This window comes from Vipera berus (assembly GCF_964194415.1).
Source record: "Vipera berus genome assembly, chromosome: 2".
NCBI classification, from domain to species: domain Eukaryota; kingdom Metazoa; phylum Chordata; class Lepidosauria; order Squamata; family Viperidae; genus Vipera; species Vipera berus.
The window spans coordinates 207,267,151-207,285,113 of record NC_138203.1 but is presented as its reverse complement, the minus strand read 5'-3'; the positions used below and the strand labels follow the sequence as shown (position 1 = coordinate 207,285,113).

General features: G+C 42.8%; 1 protein-coding gene across 1 annotated transcript in view; it reads right to left on the bottom strand.

The window, feature by feature from the left end:
* The window catches only part of SLC6A7 (solute carrier family 6 member 7), a gene marked incomplete at both ends in the record, with an annotated part of 43,339 nt that extends 25,650 nt beyond the window's left edge, over positions 1-17,689 (bottom strand). Inside the window, one exon of the mRNA XM_081322028.1 lies at positions 17,657-17,689. Coding sequence (XP_081178154.1) covers positions 17,657-17,689 — 33 coding nt within the window. The remainder of the gene's footprint in view (positions 1-17,656) is intronic.
* Between the last annotated feature and the right edge of the window lie 274 nt (positions 17,690-17,963).

The window sequence follows — 17,963 nt, the reverse complement described above, 5'->3', positions numbered from 1 at the left end:
TCACAAACTTTCTACAGCCATGGACCACTGAATAAGTTTTCCAAATAAGTGATATCACCCAGTTAAACAATTCTTTCAAATTTAATAAAATGGGGGGTGTGGTGGGGGTTTTTCACATTTTTGGTGAATAAGGTAATGATTTTTGTTGCATTTGTATGCGTCTTCCCATCCCCTCCATTTTGAACCTAAATTTTAATCCAAGATATGAAATCCAAAAATAAGTATGTATTCGTCATTTGAATTATATTATGAGTCCTTTACCATAACAAGAATTCTTAGCATCATTTTTTCTGGTCAAGAAAACAGAAATTTCTAAGTATTAAGCTCATTGTGTGTGAGTTCAGCAGCAATATAAATTTGTTTAATAAACAAAGAATTGCAGGAGGATGGGCATCAAAGATGTCTAATGACAAAACATGTGACATGATGCTGCAACACAACTCTGTGTCTTTTCTATATAATCTGCAATGTCACAGGCGTCTCATCAAGACTTCACATGTTCATTTAGTCATTCTGGGGAACCCTCAGCTTGCTACAGATGTCCCTATATTGCACCCCTCACCTAAAAAGGGTGTCTTTTTCTTTCCCAAACACCCATTTAAAACAAAGTTCTTTTTCTTAAGGAAAATGGACTTTTCTATGCATTCCTTGGACTCTCACTTTGCACTCTTAAAACCTATCAGCACTTTGAAGTAGGCTAGGCCAAGAAACAGATATGATAGGAAATGCAGGAACACTGTAGGGTACAATCCTGAAAACCTACACGGTTTCTCTCTGCCCCCATCAAATACCAACAACATTAAGGCAGGATTATCTTGAGTTTCTTTCTAATGCTTTTCTCTTTCTCAGAACTGAGAAATCTTTTTGAAAGTTCTCCTCTGTTAGATGTTTTGTGCCAGCCATGGCAGTTACCCAAAAAGGTCATCAGATGGAAGCAAAGAGGCTTCTTTGCTTCCACTGATGAGTCAGGGGTCTCAGACCCCTGCAGCCCCATTGGAGAGAGTGTTTTATGGTTAGGGAGGGGCTGTGACCCCTCATAAATACCTCTGCTCAGGGGCTGCTCTGTTGTTCTCGTCTTTGCTTTCTCTCTTGCATGCATTCTCTCTCTATCATACAAGCATGGATGCCTCCATGCCATATAGCTCTTTCTATATAATCTATCGATGAATAAAGCTTCATAATGATTGCATCTCTGCATCCTGCCTCTTTTACTTGGAAGCACCTTAACGACCCATCGATCTCTCCTGAGAGCTGCTCACATCCTCATTGCTCATTTCTTGTCTATTGCAAAGACCATGCTGGCTGGCCTTTGGCCAAGTCACCAAGCTTGAGAAACATTGCCATAGGCAAATATACATAGTTAAAAAAACTGCGTAACACAGAACATATTTTCATGAATATTCTCTGTAGATTGTGTTTAGTTCCCACAACAGCTTCAACCCATTTGAAGATTTCTAGATCTCAAGAATGCTAAGATGAAGAAGGCTGTCAAATGGTATGGGCATGGGTATTATGAAGGATTCTTTGTGATTTTGTACAGTATTATGAAAAAGTCACAGATATTCCTCTTTTCCAAAAAACATAACCTTACATACACTTTCCAAAGGCAAGTTGCACTATAAACAGTGACCCTGAGTTCTGAGCAAACATACATAAGATTGTATTCAACAGCAGTTTGGAACACAGAGGACAGAAATTGGCAAGGAAGGAACTGGATTTTAAAGTAGATGCTAATAGATCTAGTCATTGTACTCTTTTATGAGTATGCAACAGGAAAACACAAAGAGTAAAGCCGGACAACTGGATGCACATAGTCCTTGTTTGAAAGGTCTTAATTTCATTGAAACTAAGCTCAGAAACAGTAAAGTGAAGTAGAAAAAGAAGTTACAATGACTCTCAACTGTGGATGTATATGGGCATCTATGACAATGATCAGCATACGGTCCATAGAAGCCATATGTATGGTGAAATTAAAGGTATGAATAAATAGTAAACCTTATAAAAAAATTAAAATACCCTTTAGGAATAAACTTTATTGCATAATTGTAAATGGCTTGGGGTTTATTTATTTATTTTTTACTTAATACTTGCCCAGCACTAAGTTAATCAATGCTGGTAATCTTTAGAGTAACACAATAAACTATTTCTTTTAAATCCTATTTAAAACTATATTATGAGCCAAACTAATTACGTTTAATCTTTTTATCTCTCCAAGGCTGCCTTGGTTATTCTCTCCACTTTCGGTTTTCCAATTGACTGTGGAAACACTACATACAAGGAGGGTTCCTGATAAACTCAAGATTTCAAGGCTAACTGACCTTCCACCTTTTCAGTTCATGTAAGATTTGGGGGTGGAAGAGGCAGGGAAACAATCTGACCTAGAGCATTTCAAGAAAATAAGTTCTGTGATCTCCATCTCTCCATAGTCATAAATTGCTATTTGAAAAGTCATGTAGAAGAAGCAGATTTAGGCTTAAGAAGTTTGCATCTAATCAATTTGCCACATTTAAACCAATTAAAAATAAGAGAGATAGATAACTGCTTATCAGCAGTTTCTCCAATATGGTGCCTTCCAGATGTGTTAGATTACACCTCCAAGTACCTGAATTTTGATCAATTTGTCCCTCTCACTGGAAATGCTGAGAAATAGAGTCCAACACCAGATTCCAAAAAAATAATGCACTGCATTACTTTTTATATAACTATGGTTTATTTGTTCCTGAAATTTATAAGTTTAACGCATGAAAAGTCTGAAATATATATATATATATATATATATATATATATATATATATATATATATATATATATATATATATATATATATATATATATATATATATATATATATATATATATATATATATATATATATATATATATATATATATATATATATATATATATATATATATATATATATATATATATATATATATATATATATATATATATATATATATTTATATATATATATATATATATATATATGCATCTGAGCATGGATAAACTGTGTCCTCCAAACCACAATCCATATTACAAATAATTGCAAGTAAAGACATCTGGCTTTAAGCAATTTAAACAATAATACAGGTGGATGAAATGGTCTCAATATGTCAGCAGTGTCTGAGGGGCCAGGTTTAAAAAAGGAAAGATGGCAGTCAGCACAACATGTTCCTAGTCCTGCCCTTTGGTACCGGTAGTCCTCATTTAGTGATCATTTGAATTTACAACAGCACTGGAAAAAGTGACTAATGACCATTTTCCAGACTTCATAACTTCATAATACTAAAGTTGGGAGGGACCTTGGAGGTCATCTAGTCCAACCCCCTGCTCAGGCAGGAAACCCTATACCATTTCAGACAAATGGCTGTCCAGTCTCTTCTTAAAAACTTCCAGTGTTGGAGCATTCACCACTTCTGGAGGCAGGTTGTTCCACTGGTTAATTGTTCTAACTGTCAGGAAGTTTCTCCTTAGCTCTAGGTTGCTTCTCTCCTTAATTAGTTTCCATCCATTGCTTCTTGTCCTGCCTTTGGGCACTTTGGAGAATAGCTTGACTCCCTCTTCTTTGTGGCAGCCCCTAAGATATTGGAACACTGCTATCATGTCACCCCTAGTCCTTCTCTTCATTAAGAGAACCTTAATGAAGAACCTTAATATGAACACTTACAACCATTGCAGCATCCCCACAGTCATGTGATTAAAATATGGGGGCTTGCACTGATCCGGGGTTATGTGATGACCATTTGTAACCTTCCCAGACAGCTTCCAATGAGCAAAGTCAATGGGGGAAGCCAGATTCCCTTAATGATTCACTTAACCGTTGCAGTGATTCTCCTAACAACCGTAGCAAAAAGGTCATAAAATGAAGCAAAACTCACTCAATAACTGCCTTGCTTAGCAACAGAAAGCTTGGGCTCAATTGTGGTTGTAAAGTTGAGGACAACCTGAATATGGGTTGATATTGTGCAACACAGATATTGGACAGGATGAAAGTATTGCAAATCCTTCAAATTGCTATAATAAGAGACCCTTGGGACAGTTTTTTTCCCCCACTGGCTTAGGTTACTTGACCTCCTTATCTTAATAGATTGGGAAAACGTCTCCCCAGCTCTGACTTGGAATGGAAAATGTTTTGTGCTGAAGCTATGTTGTGTTCTATACTATACATTTTTTAGAGTATCATTTAAAAATTGATCATTTTCTCCTTTTTATTTAGAATATGATTATTGTAACTATAATCCTGTATTTAGCTCTGGGAAGTGGGGGGGGAAGTGGACGGGTTTGGGGTGGGGGGGATTTGGGGATATATTGTAAAACTTTGTTTTTGTAAAACTCTTTAATAAAAAAAATTGATCATTTTCTCCCTTTAGTTTACATTAGAGGAAACCATGAGCTCCTGAAAACAAAGAATAGATCTTGAGTGATTTTTTATTTCTTACTCCATTGCATCCATTGTGAGAAATAATAATAAATCGTGAGAAGTTTTCATTGAGGGCTGTAAAGATTATATGCTACGTTTTCTTTCTTTTCGTTGGTTCTGAAGAAAGGCACAAAGGAAAACTCTCTCAAGAATAGGGCCTCTCTGCAGGGAACTTCAGAGAGTCTGTAGTTGTTCCTTGGTAATCTACAAGATCTACCTAAGTTTTCTAGAAAGACTTCCAATTGATACAGTATAAATAGGAAATGGGAAAGAAACTGTTGAAATAAAAAGAGTGGGAGAAAGTGAGAAGCACTGAGACAGATAAAATACTATATCTGGTTTGTAATTCATATGGAAGAGGACATCTGGCCCTCTCAATTCCTGGCAAATAGATGGGGAAGAAATGGAGGTAGTGACAGATTTTATTTTCCTGGGATCCAAGATCACCGCAGACTGGGACTGCAGCCAAGAAATTAAAAGACGTTTGCTCCTGGGAAGGAAAGCCATGGCAAATCTAGCAGCATACTAAAAAGCAGAGACATCACCCTGTCAACAAAAGTGCATATAGTCAAGGCTATGGTCTTCCCAATTGCAATGTATGGCTGTGAAAGTTGGACCATAAAAAAGGCTGAGCGCCAAAGAATTGAGGCCTTTGAACTATGGTGCTGGAGAAGACTCCTGCGAGTTCCTTGGACTGCAAGGCAATCAAACTGGTCAGTCCTAGAGGAGATCAACGCTGACTGCTCTTTAGAAGGCCAGATCCCGAAGCTAAAACTCAAATACTTTGGCCACCTAATGAGAAGGAAGGACTCACTGGAGAAGAGCCTAATGCTGGGAAAGATTGAGGGCAATAGAAGAAGGGGACGACAGAGAATGAGGTGGCTGGATGGAGTCACTGAAGCAGTAGGCGTGAGCTTAAATGGACTCCAGAAAATGGTAGAGGACAGGAAGGCCTGGAGGAATGTTGCAATGCAGACACAACTTTGCAACTAACAACAATAACAACAATTAATAAACTCTGCAATGCATATGCTTGACTAAGTCATAAGCAGCTTCTGATTCTGGCTGAAATTAAAGAAGGGGCAGTGCAATGTCGCATGGTCACACAGAGAGACGGACACCTTTAGCTGGGTAGTAACTTGTTTATTGAGGACAGGAACGAAGCTGGGCAACGGGGTTACCTGGCGTCTCTTTATACCTGCCCAGGTGAATTGCAACCAATAGATTCAAACCTGGGCTTCCCGCCAGTGCAGGTGACCAATGGATTTAAACCCTGGCTTCCCGCCAGAGCTGACCATGCCCCGGAGCTGTCAGGCTTGCTCCATTCAGGCTTTCCCGCCAAAAGCGGTTATAGCCTGGAGCTGTCCAGCCCCCTGCTGTGCTGACATCCTGTGTATGCTTAAGATGCATACACTACACCCCTTCCCCCATAGTGAGGGATTAGCCTCTGTCCATTCCATCCCCCATAACTATATACACTTGTTACATATATATATATATATATATATATATATATATATATATATATATATATATATATATACACACAATATTTACATTTGTTCTTCCTTAGTTGCTTTTCCACCTTTTGGGGGGCCCCCTAAGAATGCACATAGTCAGCGAGATAGCTTGGAGCCTTGTGGGGCCTGCTCGACCTCCTTGGGACTGGATCCGGTGGTGTGATGCTGTCTCCTGTCTTTCTTGCTTGCTGTGGTTGTTGTGGTGGATTGTGGGGTGTGTGTGTGTGTGTTGAGGTGCCTGGAGTTTGTGTTATTCCTTCACTTGGGTCTGGTGTTTGACTGTTTTCCCTGTCAGTTCCCTGCCTGGAGTAGGGGGGCCTCTGTGACCCTCTGGTAACCCTCCTGGATGCTTGTGTTAGTGTTGCCTCTTCCTCCTCAGCCCCCAGTGTGTCCTCAAAAACCCTTTCAGGGGCCCTTTTCCTCAGCTAGTCCAGGTGCCTTTTCCACAGGAGTCCCCCCTCCACCCTTACCGTGTAGGATAGAGGTCCTGTTTGATCTATTATTTCCCCTGGCACCCATGGGTGACCTGAGCTATAGTTCCTTGCCCAGATAGGATCCCTGGTGTTAAAAACTGTTTTGATATTGGGGGTCCCGACGTCTGCTGCTACTCTGTCTGGGTGGAGCCTGTCCAGTGTTGTTATCAGGCGTCTGCCCCATCTGAGTTCCGCTGGGCTTTTGCCTGTGGCTGAGCAGGGTGTTGAGTGTTGGTGAAGAAGGAAAGTGGCCAGTCTTTGCTTCCATTCCCCCTGAATTATGCGCTTGAGGGCGTCCTTTGTTGTTCTGACGAATCGTTCTGCCAACCCATTACTGGCCAGGTGGGAAGGGGCTGAGGTGGCGTGTCTAATCCCCAAGGTCCTCAGGAACACCTGGAAATCCGACGAAGTAAATTGTGTTCCGTTATCTGACACAATTACATCTGGCAGACCATGTGTTGCAAACAACCCCCTTAACGCCTGAATGGTTCCTGCTGAAGTCATGTTGCTTACGGGCACCACCTCCAACCACTTAGAATGGCTGTCTACCGCTACTAAGAATGTGTGTCCCTGAAATGGCCCCACATAATCTATATGCACCCTGGACCATGGGGTGTGTGTTTCCTCCCACTTGTGTACTGGTGCATGTGGTTGTTCTGGTCATGACCTTTGGCATGTGTAACACCCAGCGACTAACCCTTCAATTTCCTTGTCTAAGCCTGGCCACCACAGGTAGCTCCTTGCCAGAGCTTTCATCCTTACGACCCCTGGGTGGCCCTCAGGGAGTGATTGCAAGACCCTTCCTTTTAGGCTCTGTGGAATTATTACTCTACTCCCCCACAACAGACACCCCTTGTGTGTTGACATTTCATGCCTCCTGGAGAAAAATGCACTGAACTCTTGCCCTGGTGATTTGTCCTGCCATCCACTGCTCACCCACGATTGTACCCTGCTCAGGACTTTGTCCTTGGGAGTCTCTGTGGCCATGTCCTTAGCGTTGAGGGGGCATTCTGGCAGCTCCTGTATTGCCAATATTTGGCCAGCAGGTGCAGGGTCCGGCTCCGTGTCCCTTAAGGGGAGTCTGCTGAGGCCATCTGCGTGCCCCATCTCCCTGCCTGGCCTATGTACCAACTTGCATGTGTATGCTGACAGGAAGATGGACCAGCGTAGCGTTCTGGGTGACAGGATCTGTGGTGTCTGCTTCTCCATTGTAAACAGCCCCAACAATGGCTAATGGTCAGTATAAATTAGGAATTCCCTACCATATAGGTAGTCATGAAATTTCTTTACTCCTGCAACCACTGCCAGCGCCTCCTTATCTATCTGTGCGTAATTTCGTTCTGCAGCTGACAGGGTCCGGGAGTAGTATGCGATGGGGCTTTGAGTTCCATCCTCCTCTAAGTGGCTGAGGACTGCCCCAATCCCATAAGGGGATGCATCGCACGCAAGGCAGATTGGCTGGTCCTCTCTGAAGTGTGTGACTGTAGCATTGCCTGCTAACAAATTCTTCAGTGTGTTGAATGAGTTTGTGTGTGTGTCAGACCAGTCCCAGGATGCCTGCTTGTCTAGCAGCCTGTGTAAAGGTTCTGCAATTGTTGCTTTGTGTGGCAAGAATGTATGATAAAAGTTGAGGAGACCCAGGAATGCCTGCAACTCGGACTTGTTTTTGGGAATTGGGGTTTCTTTGATTGCCCTGACCTTGGATGCAGCTGGATGGATGCCTTGAGCATCGATCCTGAACTCTAGGAACTCTGTTTCCTTCACCCCAATCTTGCATTTTTCCCTTTTGAGTTTCAGTCCTGCAGCCCTAAATCTCTGTAGTACAGCTTTCAATCGGTCTGCCAACACACCCTCGGAGCTCCCTGCAATTAGGACGTCATCAAAATAGGGGCAAAACCCTGGTATCCCCTTGAGGGTTCTTTCCATCACCTCCTGGAAAATTCCCGGAGCCACGCTGACCCCGAACTGCAGCCGGTCTACCCGGAACGCCCCTTTGTGGGTGACTATCGTTTGCGCTTTAGCAGCCTCTGGGCCGACCAGTAGCTGCTGATAAGCTTGGGCAAGATCCAACTTTGCAAACACCACCCTGCCCTGTAGGGACGCCAGGATGCTGCTGACTGCGGGGACTGGGTAGGAATGGGCGCTCAGAGCTCGGTTAAGGGTCCCCTTATAGTCGGTGCAAATTCGGACCTCGCCGTTTGCCTTGAGAGGCGTTACGATGGGGGTCTCCCATTCCACTCCGTCGACTGGTGTTAACACCCCCTGGTCTACCAGCTTATCCAATTCCCGCTCTATCTTGTGCTTTAATGCGAATGGGACCCACCTAGCCTTCATTCTGATGGGCTGAACCTGGGGTTTTAACTTAAATGAAATTGGGGGACCGGTGTATCTTCCTAATTGTTCATCGAAAACGTCTGCGAAATCTTTGCAGACAGATTCCAGTGAATGGCAGCTCCACGTCTGGTGAATCCCCGTGATTCCAATGCCCAGCGCTTTGAACCACCCTAACCCCACGAGGCTGGTCCGCTGCCCTTCGACGACCAATACATTCAATTTGCCCATGAACCCCCTATACTGTACCATCACCGACGCCTCCCCCGAACGTTAATTGGAGAATTTTGAAAGTCAGAGAGGGTCAGTCTGGATGGCCTCAAGGGAACCCATTGGCCGCTCCACTCGCAAATTTCTTTAAACGTCCTGGCGGAGATGATTGACATGGCTGACTCTGAGTCCAGCTCCATTGTGCAGGGGATCCCTTGCAGTTTCACCCTTAGTTTTATTTTTGGGGTGAGTGTCGGGGGTCCCCCTGTTGAGCAAACGGCCGCCCGTCCCTCCGTGTGGCTGACCGTCAGTCTCTGCAATCGTTCCCCGGTACCTGTAGTAGCCTGGAACTCCGCTTCCACTTCGTGCAGGCTGTCCCGTTGCTTGCTTCTGCAGACTGACGCGATGTGCCCGGTCTTTCCACAGGCCCAGCACTTTGCCGATTTGAACCGGCAGGTAGATCGTGGATGCTGTTCTCTGCAGCTTGCACAACGGGTTGATCTGGGGCCGTTCGCGCTGCCGCCGGAACACTGGGTAGACCGGGGTTGTCCGCAGCCGCCGTGCTGGGTAGACCGGGGCCGGTCCACACTGTAACCAGGGAGTTGGGTAGCCCGGGGGGTGTTTCCTCCGCACCTGCACTCCTGGCACTTCAAGTCCGTCGCGGCTGGTCCTGGCTCCCTCGAGTTGCCTCGGGTTGTGGTGAACTGGCGAGGGGTCCGGTGTATGGGGTCCATTTCGCATGCTGACTCTTCTGCCCCGCAGCAGCCGCTCAGCTGGTAGATGGTGCCGCCCTCCCTCGTGTCGGACTCCTCTGCCACGTCCCAGGCTAGGAATTCCTCCTGGACGTCCCTCAGGGTTAGCTTCTGCTTCGCGAATATCTTCTGCCGCAGCTTCCGATCTCGCAACCCACAGACGATCCGATCACGCAGCCTGATCTCTAAATTTTCAAAATTGCAGAGACGGGCTACCTGCCTTAGGGCAGCCATGTATTGTTTGGCAGACTCACCTGGCCATTGATCCCATTTCTCGAACCGATACCTCCACGCGATCTCAGATGTCTCCGGTCTGAAGTGCTCGGTCAGCTTCATTAGCAGCTCACTGTACCCGATGGTGTGGACGTTGTTGGGTGAGCAGAGACCAACCGCCAGCTGGTACGTGTCTGTCCCGCAGCTGCAGAGTAGTGCCGCCGCTTTCTGCTGGTCATCTTTAACCCCGTTTGCCCTTAGGTAGCACTCGAGCTGTCCCACGAAGGCCTCCCACTCTTCGGGGCAATTACTATTGAAAAGGGGATACTGACCCAGTTGTGCCATCCCGCTGTCTCGGGTCGTCCTGCATTCGGATCCGGTGCTGCCGATGGGGTTTCGTCCGCAGCTAGCGATTTCCTGTGCAGGATCCCACCTTCGTCGCCAGTGCAATGTCGCATGGTCACACAGAGAGACGGACACCTTTAGCTGGGTAGTAACTTGTTTATTGAGGACAGGAACGAAGCTGGGCAACGGGGTTACCTGGCGTCTCTTTATACCTGCCCAGGTGAATTGCAACCAATAGATTCAAACCTGGGCTTCCCGCCAGTGCAGGTGACCAATGGATTTAAACCCTGGCTTCCCACCAGAGCTGACCATGCCCCGGAGCTGTCAGGCTTGCTCCATTCAGGCTTTCGCGCCAAAAGCGGTTATAGCCTGGAGCTGTCCAGCCCCCTGCTGTGCTGACATCCTGTGTATGCTTAAGACGCATACACTACAGGCAGTCCATCCAAATAAGTTTAGAAAATGAAAAATTGATCGATACCTTAAAGTATTCATTCATTCATTCATTCATTCATTCATTCATCTCATTTCTATACCACCAATCTCACCTAAGTGTTTCTGGTCAGCTTACCATAAAAATGTCACCAAATATAAAAGCATAAATATGTGCAAAGTTAAAAACTATATGAAAAGGTGGAGTTGCAGCATTAAAAATTTAAAAGGTGGAGAGAACGCCCTTATGACTCCAGCCATCCCCAGGGTTGCCTATCCTTCTTCAAAGCCCATGCAAATTGTCAGAGCCAGTTTTTAATACTTTTTCTGAAGGCCAGAAGAGCGGGGTGCATCTCACCTCTGGGGGTAAAGTGTTCCAATTACCATGGCAATTATACTTTTAGAGAATTAAAGAGAATTCTGAAGAGCCTGTCTTTCCATATGTTATTTATAATGAATAAAATAAAAGCTTTTTTAAAGTAATCTTATTTGTTTTAAAACATATTCTTACATACAACTGTATGTAAGGCAACTGTTTTCATCTCAGATCATCTACTCTTTCAAGTAATGTTTGCAACTTCTCAGCCAAGTTAAATTGGATTTATTATTTAACATAAAGCTGTAATATTACTTGTCCACAACTTACTGAACTAAACTTCTTTTACTGCTCATACACTATGTTAGTGATTCAGGAACAATGGACAGGTAAAACATGCTAATTTATTCAGCGGAGAGAAAAATTACTCCTTCCGATTACTTGTTTCAATTGGCAGAAACAAAAGACCTCTGCCAACCGCAGGGCCTTGAATTTGCATTTCTGGGTCTGGAGCATCATAACAGTGATTGTGAGCCTAAAAGACTGCAGCCTAATTGTGAGATAGTATAGGTTGCCACTAAAGACAATCCCCATGCCTGATGCCTAGAAAAAGTGGGATGTAAATGTAACAATAAACAAACCACCTGGTTCTACTTTTCTGGGAACCACGGGGAAGGCTCTATTTTTTAAAATGGGTAATAACAGGGATAGAGTTTGCAGGTAAAAGGAACCAGTTCCTGATTGACTTAGCACCTGCAGATAAGACAAAAAGAGAGAGGAAGAAATAGAAAATGGGAGCAAATATGAAAATAGTAATAGGCAATTGGTAAATACGGTATGATGGGAGACTGCAACCTGGTTGCCGCAGGGAAAAGGAAGCTGCTGGATGGCTTCCCTTTCTTATAGGCTGCAGTCTAATGAGGAAGTCAAGGTAGTAGGTGATAAGTCACAGAAACCTGACTGGAAGAAGGAGGGAGCCTATTTCTCACAGCTCTGTCTAGCAGGTTACTACATGGCACAGCAAGCTAGAACTAAAAGGCATGAAGCTGAAGTAGCCGGTTCTGTGGAAATTCCATCTTACTGAGCAGAAGCTCAAGTGAATGTCTGTCAATTTTGAGAGCATGCAGGCAAGTCTGAATGGCAAACATACCATAGAAATACTGTTGTTGCCTGCCTGCCTGCCTGCCTGCCTGCCTACCTTCCTCCCTCCCTCCCTTCCTTCCTTCATTGTGAATACTGTTGAATCTGATGATTTGCAACTTAAAATAAAGCAAGTAAACAGCCCACTATGGAACTCCATGGAACAATAAAACTAGTTCATCCTGCTGCCTTGTAGTTTGTCTTTCTTAGCTATCTGCAATGATCTTAAGCATGTTACTGATCCTGCTCAGTTTCAATCTTCATGTGGAGACCAGGAGCTGAAAAAAGTGTCATGTTCTTCATGACCACCATGAACTTGTCTCAAAAAATGGATATTGCAATTAAAGCTTAGCGGGTGCACATGAGCATTCCTAAGAGCAGCAATTTAACTTAAGTTTTATAACTAAAACAGGAGACTTATTTAGAGGAAACACATTATAGGGATCAGCAAAGCTTAGCCCCTAGCTAATCACATCCTCTCACAGGGAGAGAAGAATCAAAGAATGTTGTCCCACTGTATCCATGAAGAACAGGCCAGCATTGGGTTTCTTAACTACCTGGTATGAGGTATTTGCTTTACAATGGTGATAGAAGGGAGAGTTAAACAAAACATTGGGTCTTCCACTAAGAACAAGTTGCTTCTGTTAATAAATTCATTTGGACTCCAAGATTGGGACAAATCATAGAGATGTAGCCTCAGCAACAACTTCAGCTTGAAATGTGGTCAGCATAAGATGGCAGCTATCAACTTTTCCTTGTCCTCAAAGCTATTGGGTGAAATCAGACTAACATTAAGCCTGAGGGAAGTCACTGGTGCCTTCTTGTGGGAGGAATATAGTCTCTTTTGCACAAGGAACCCATCTGTCTGACAGGCAGAAGAAACCCTGTCTTGGCTTCTTCCAAACTATGGAAGACTCCCTTAGTTGTGCTTGGCCCTCACTGCCTCAGCCTTTGAAAAATGATTCATCTGGCTTTTAGTAGTTAGTATCATTTTAGAGTCCACCTTGCGTATTGTCTTTTGTTTTGTGTTTTTGAATATTGTTAAATGAGTTGAATGCTCATTTACTTGCTTAAAGGTAAAGGTTCCCCCGCACATGCGTGCTAGTCGTTTCTGACTCTATAGGCCGGTGCTCATCTCCGTTTCAAAGCCGAAGAGCCAGCGCTTGTCCGAGGACGTCTCCATGGTCATGTGGCCGGCATGACTAGATGCCAAAGGCGCATGGAACACTGTTACCTTCCCACCATCGTGGTCCCTATTTTTCTACTTTCATTTTTACGTGCTTTCGAACTGCTAGGTTGGCAGAAGCTGGGACGAGTAACAGGCGCTCACTCTGTTACATGGCACTCGGGATTCGACCCGCCAAACTGCCAACCTTCTGATCGACAAGCTCAGCGTCTTAAATAAAAATACCTATTAAAAATTTATTGCAAATATACTGTCAAGACTCCTAACATGTCCAAAACTTTAATGTAGCAAGATTTACTTTACCATTATCAAATTACATATATTGTTTCCACTGCATGGGGAATATATTATGTAAACATGATTATCTAACTTTCTTGGGATCACTTTAATAACTAACTTGAATATAGCATTACTGGATATTGGGAGGAGAACTAGCTCATTAGATATTCCCACCTTAGGGCTGGAATTGCATTCTTCTAATAAATATCTGGTAAATGTATTTCTTTTTTAAAAAAATAAGGGAAATAGCTACAATGCATGAGTCAATTCTTTACCTCACTAATAATGATTATTCTGTCTGTACTCCTTTCAAACAGATGGTGCTTCCAGACTAGACTTTTCTTATGCAGTTACCATTCCTTTATGGAATATTTTTATAGGCTGTCTAGATGTCACTGCCTTGCATCCTTTCTTCCATTGTTTACATTTTCGCCAAAAACAAAAGTATAAGGAGGAAAGGAGGGGAAAGTTGTACAGGGCATTTCGGTTGGCAGCACCTGGATCTCCCTGCCTAAAACCAGCCTTAGATATTAGTAAAAAAAAATTCTCGTGCTAAGGGGAAAAGAATCTATGGCACTACTGAATCACAAGGTACACTGGAAAAATCATATACTGCCTTTCACAAATCAAAAGTCTTTCCTTATCATTATGGTTTGCTGTACAGTCAACCAGATGTTTTATCCACCTTTTGAGTTCTTCCCAAAGATTTAGGATTGGCTGATGATGATGATGCTTGGTGGCATCGTTTCAGGCTGTAAGCTGTTCTAAATAATCCTGTCATTTGCAATTGACCAATGGTAATATTATCAATGCTGTTCAAGTGTGTTACAGTTGTTTTGGGATTGCATCCAAAGTGCCTATTACTATTGGTTCTACCTTTGCTTAATAGGAGACATGGGTTGCAATTCCAAAACAACTGGAGCACTACTTCAACATGAAATCATAACAGCCAGTTCTTTAGTTGGCGTTGGCTTCATACTCATCAAGTTCTTGTCATAGTATATCAGCATAGTATACGTGTGGATCCCTAGTGGGACTACTGTGGCTGTTTTATTCCATAATCTTTCAACTTTGATTTTCAGATCTTGATATTTTGTGGTCTTCTATTCTACTATCCCCCAGATAACATCTTTTATCCACAATTTCTTCTGTTCAACCACTGTTAAATCTGGTGTTTTATGAGCCAAGACTTTATTTGTGTTTGGAAATTGTTAATAATTGTTTGCATAATTTTGGAATCAGAGCAACCTATTTTATACATTATAATTAAATTTTCAATTAGAAGTAAAATAAATCAAAAGTTGTTGCCCATACAATTTCCTGCCATTGGTAGTTATTCTGTTCACACTCTGCATTATCACCCACTGCTAAGGAGAGAACAAGTTTTACATTCACAGTGAAATCAGATCACATGAATTATTTCCTCAAGCCACTTTGCTGGAAGAGGGTCATTAAAAAGGATTATGGATCCTACTGTTAAAGAGAAGAATCCCTTGTTTGAAGGGTTAGGGTTCCATTTCTGTTTTAAATAAAAGATCCACAAGAAGGTGATCTGGGGCCTTCAAGTTGCCCATCAGTAGTACCATCTGGATAACAGATTGAGCAGGCACACAGGCTACCCAAACATTGTCTCCCAATATGATGATATGCATGATTGTATTTCTATTTCTAAGACAGCAATTACTAAATTTGCATACATGCACACTTACACAAGCTTGCTTTATACAATTTTGTTTTCTTTTGTCCTCCTTGTTGGTGTGTTTTTTTTCTGTTTGTCTATGATTGATAGAGGTGCCTTAGGATATTTGATGCCTGTATCTGTGTCACCCATGCTCACCGCCAAAGCATGGAAAATTCACATTTTTTAATATCTTAAAAATCAAATGGATCATGGCCAGCTGATCTTTTCAAACTGTGCAACTGGGATTGTGGATTTTCCCATCATATTGTACTAGCCAAGTACTGTCACTGAGGAATGGCTGTGATGATTTATATTTTAATTGGGGTTTTAATTGTGTACAGGGTCAATTTAATATTTTTTAATTCGGTTTTAACTTTTGTATGTTGGATTTTTTAATTCCCTGTAAACCGCCCTGAGTCCTCAGGGAAAGGGCGGTATATAAATATAACTAAATAAACAAATAAATAAATATTCCACATTGGCTTATCCAGAAACAAGATATTCCTTTTACTGCTCTCAAATGCAAGGGGAAGACACCTGTGGAAGAGATTACCATCTTGAATGTCACTGAAAAAGAAAAAAAACCTTTCTGTTTTATCAATGCTTTAGTAAGGCTTGTCTTGGCTTTGCCTGCTGCTTACCAGCTCTGTCAGAGAGAAAAAGACAGACTTTTGACACCTATAATCTCTGTCCAAAAGGTAAGAATCAACCAAGAGATTACCTAAAAATCTAACGGATGCTAATCAATCTATCTGAGTCTTTGCATCTGGGCTGTGCTTCCTTTGGATTGTGCTTCTGGATTTCTTCTGAAGTTCACAAGAGACATGGAAATCATTAAGGAGGTAAAATTCATTTCAAGGATCAAGTAGATACACGAATTTATAACACTGTGAAATCTGCACTGGCTGTGCCCTTGCCCAGTTTTGTATGGAAATATATAGCAAACAAATTCTGTCACTCCAGAATTCCAAGGAAGTAATTAACCAATGGAAAACAATCTGGAACGAAAGAAATAAAAAACATCTATCCATATTTCTATATTTGCAGGTAACAAATTACATGAAACCAAGCTTGATTCAAGTAGAATCAGATTGAACCAATAACAGATACTGCTTCAGCCTATTATTTAATTATTCTAAGCACTTCATTCCCTTTTTAAAAAAAACTCTAAACAGTAATCTCCTCTTTTTCCTTCTCTGTCCTATACAAAATGTTTGCCCTACAATAAAACATGGGGTCTGAAATATAACACCCAGGAAAAGAATCCCCACTGCAGAACTTCATAAATCGCATTCATCCATAGTCGAACATATTCTCATTGCATAAATCCTCCCAGAAGACTTAAGGAAGAGGCAATAACTTGTAAAGTGCTAGAATCTAAGAAACTACAAAAGAGAAGTTTGAATAATATATATCCCCAAGTTTGTATTATTTTTGGTAATGGACAGAGAAAACTTCTGTTGTCCAGCAAGGAAAAGCAGAGTTTTTGTAATGAGTTTTTGAATCTTCAGCCAACAACATGTTGTAGGTTGGTTCTTGGTGGATTCAGAGCTTTTTAAGAATTTTGTGGGGTAAGGGCTAGACAACAGGAAAGATACCTCTGGATAACAAAACTCAGTGCCCACCCCCCCAAAAAGGAAAAAGCCAACCAGATAACACAGGACCTTCATGGGTGGGTGGGTGTGGGGGGGGGAGGGGAGAGGGTAGGGGCAGACTCCATAGGACTCCAAAGACCAGCCCCAATTTTTGGTCTAGCACTTCCCAAGTGTAGCAAAGCAGGCTGAGCACAACACAGTAAGCCCTTCCACCTCTCTCCCTTATTCCCTATCACAGTGTTCAGTGGCGCTTGTCACCTGTTGAATCAAGTGGAGCAAAGGGACAGTAACTGATGCAAACACTCTCTGACCCTCACCCCAAAACCCACTGATTCCAATTCTTGCCCTCCCACCCACCTGCTAATTACCCACATGAGTCACCCTTGTGGAAACACCTGCTGCCTTTTAGAAAAAACAGCTGCCTCTAGGGTTGGATGCGGCTGACTGCCTGTGAAGTGCAGGTGATGAGGGAACTTGCTAATTATAAAGGGTGAGACGAACATTTCATCATGAGGGCCACCCGCCCACCTTCATCTGCTGCTATCAATCCAGGAGCAGAAAGCTCTACCCCTTCCAAGGGCAATACAGATAAATCCTTGGGGATCCGGTTACACACAATAGACCCCTTGCCACACTTACCCAAAGCTGCTATTCTGTATCTCAACCCCTTTGATAGGAAAGAGCACCATCTGCTGCAGCTCCTCTCTGCTCCACCTCTGTGGCATCACCTGAAGTGCTTCCAATACAAATTGCAGCCTCTTACCTTTTGAGCATGATGCTCCTGGCTCTTCTGCATGGTAGAGCCTGGTTGCTATGCTCTCCCTGCCTACGAGTGTGCTCTCCCTCTTCCACTTGTTCAAGAGATGTCTTCTTTCTCTCTGCACAATGGGAAAGGCAGAAAGCAGCATCCAAAACAATAAGCAGACCAATAAATATCCTCTTGGTCGTCTTTTCTGTCTCTTTACAGATTGCTGCTTCTTGACTGAGTGTAACTGGCACAGTGAAGAAGAGATGTTAACACTCTCTAGAATAAAGCAAAATGAGAGAGAGAGAGAGAGGAGAGAGAGAGA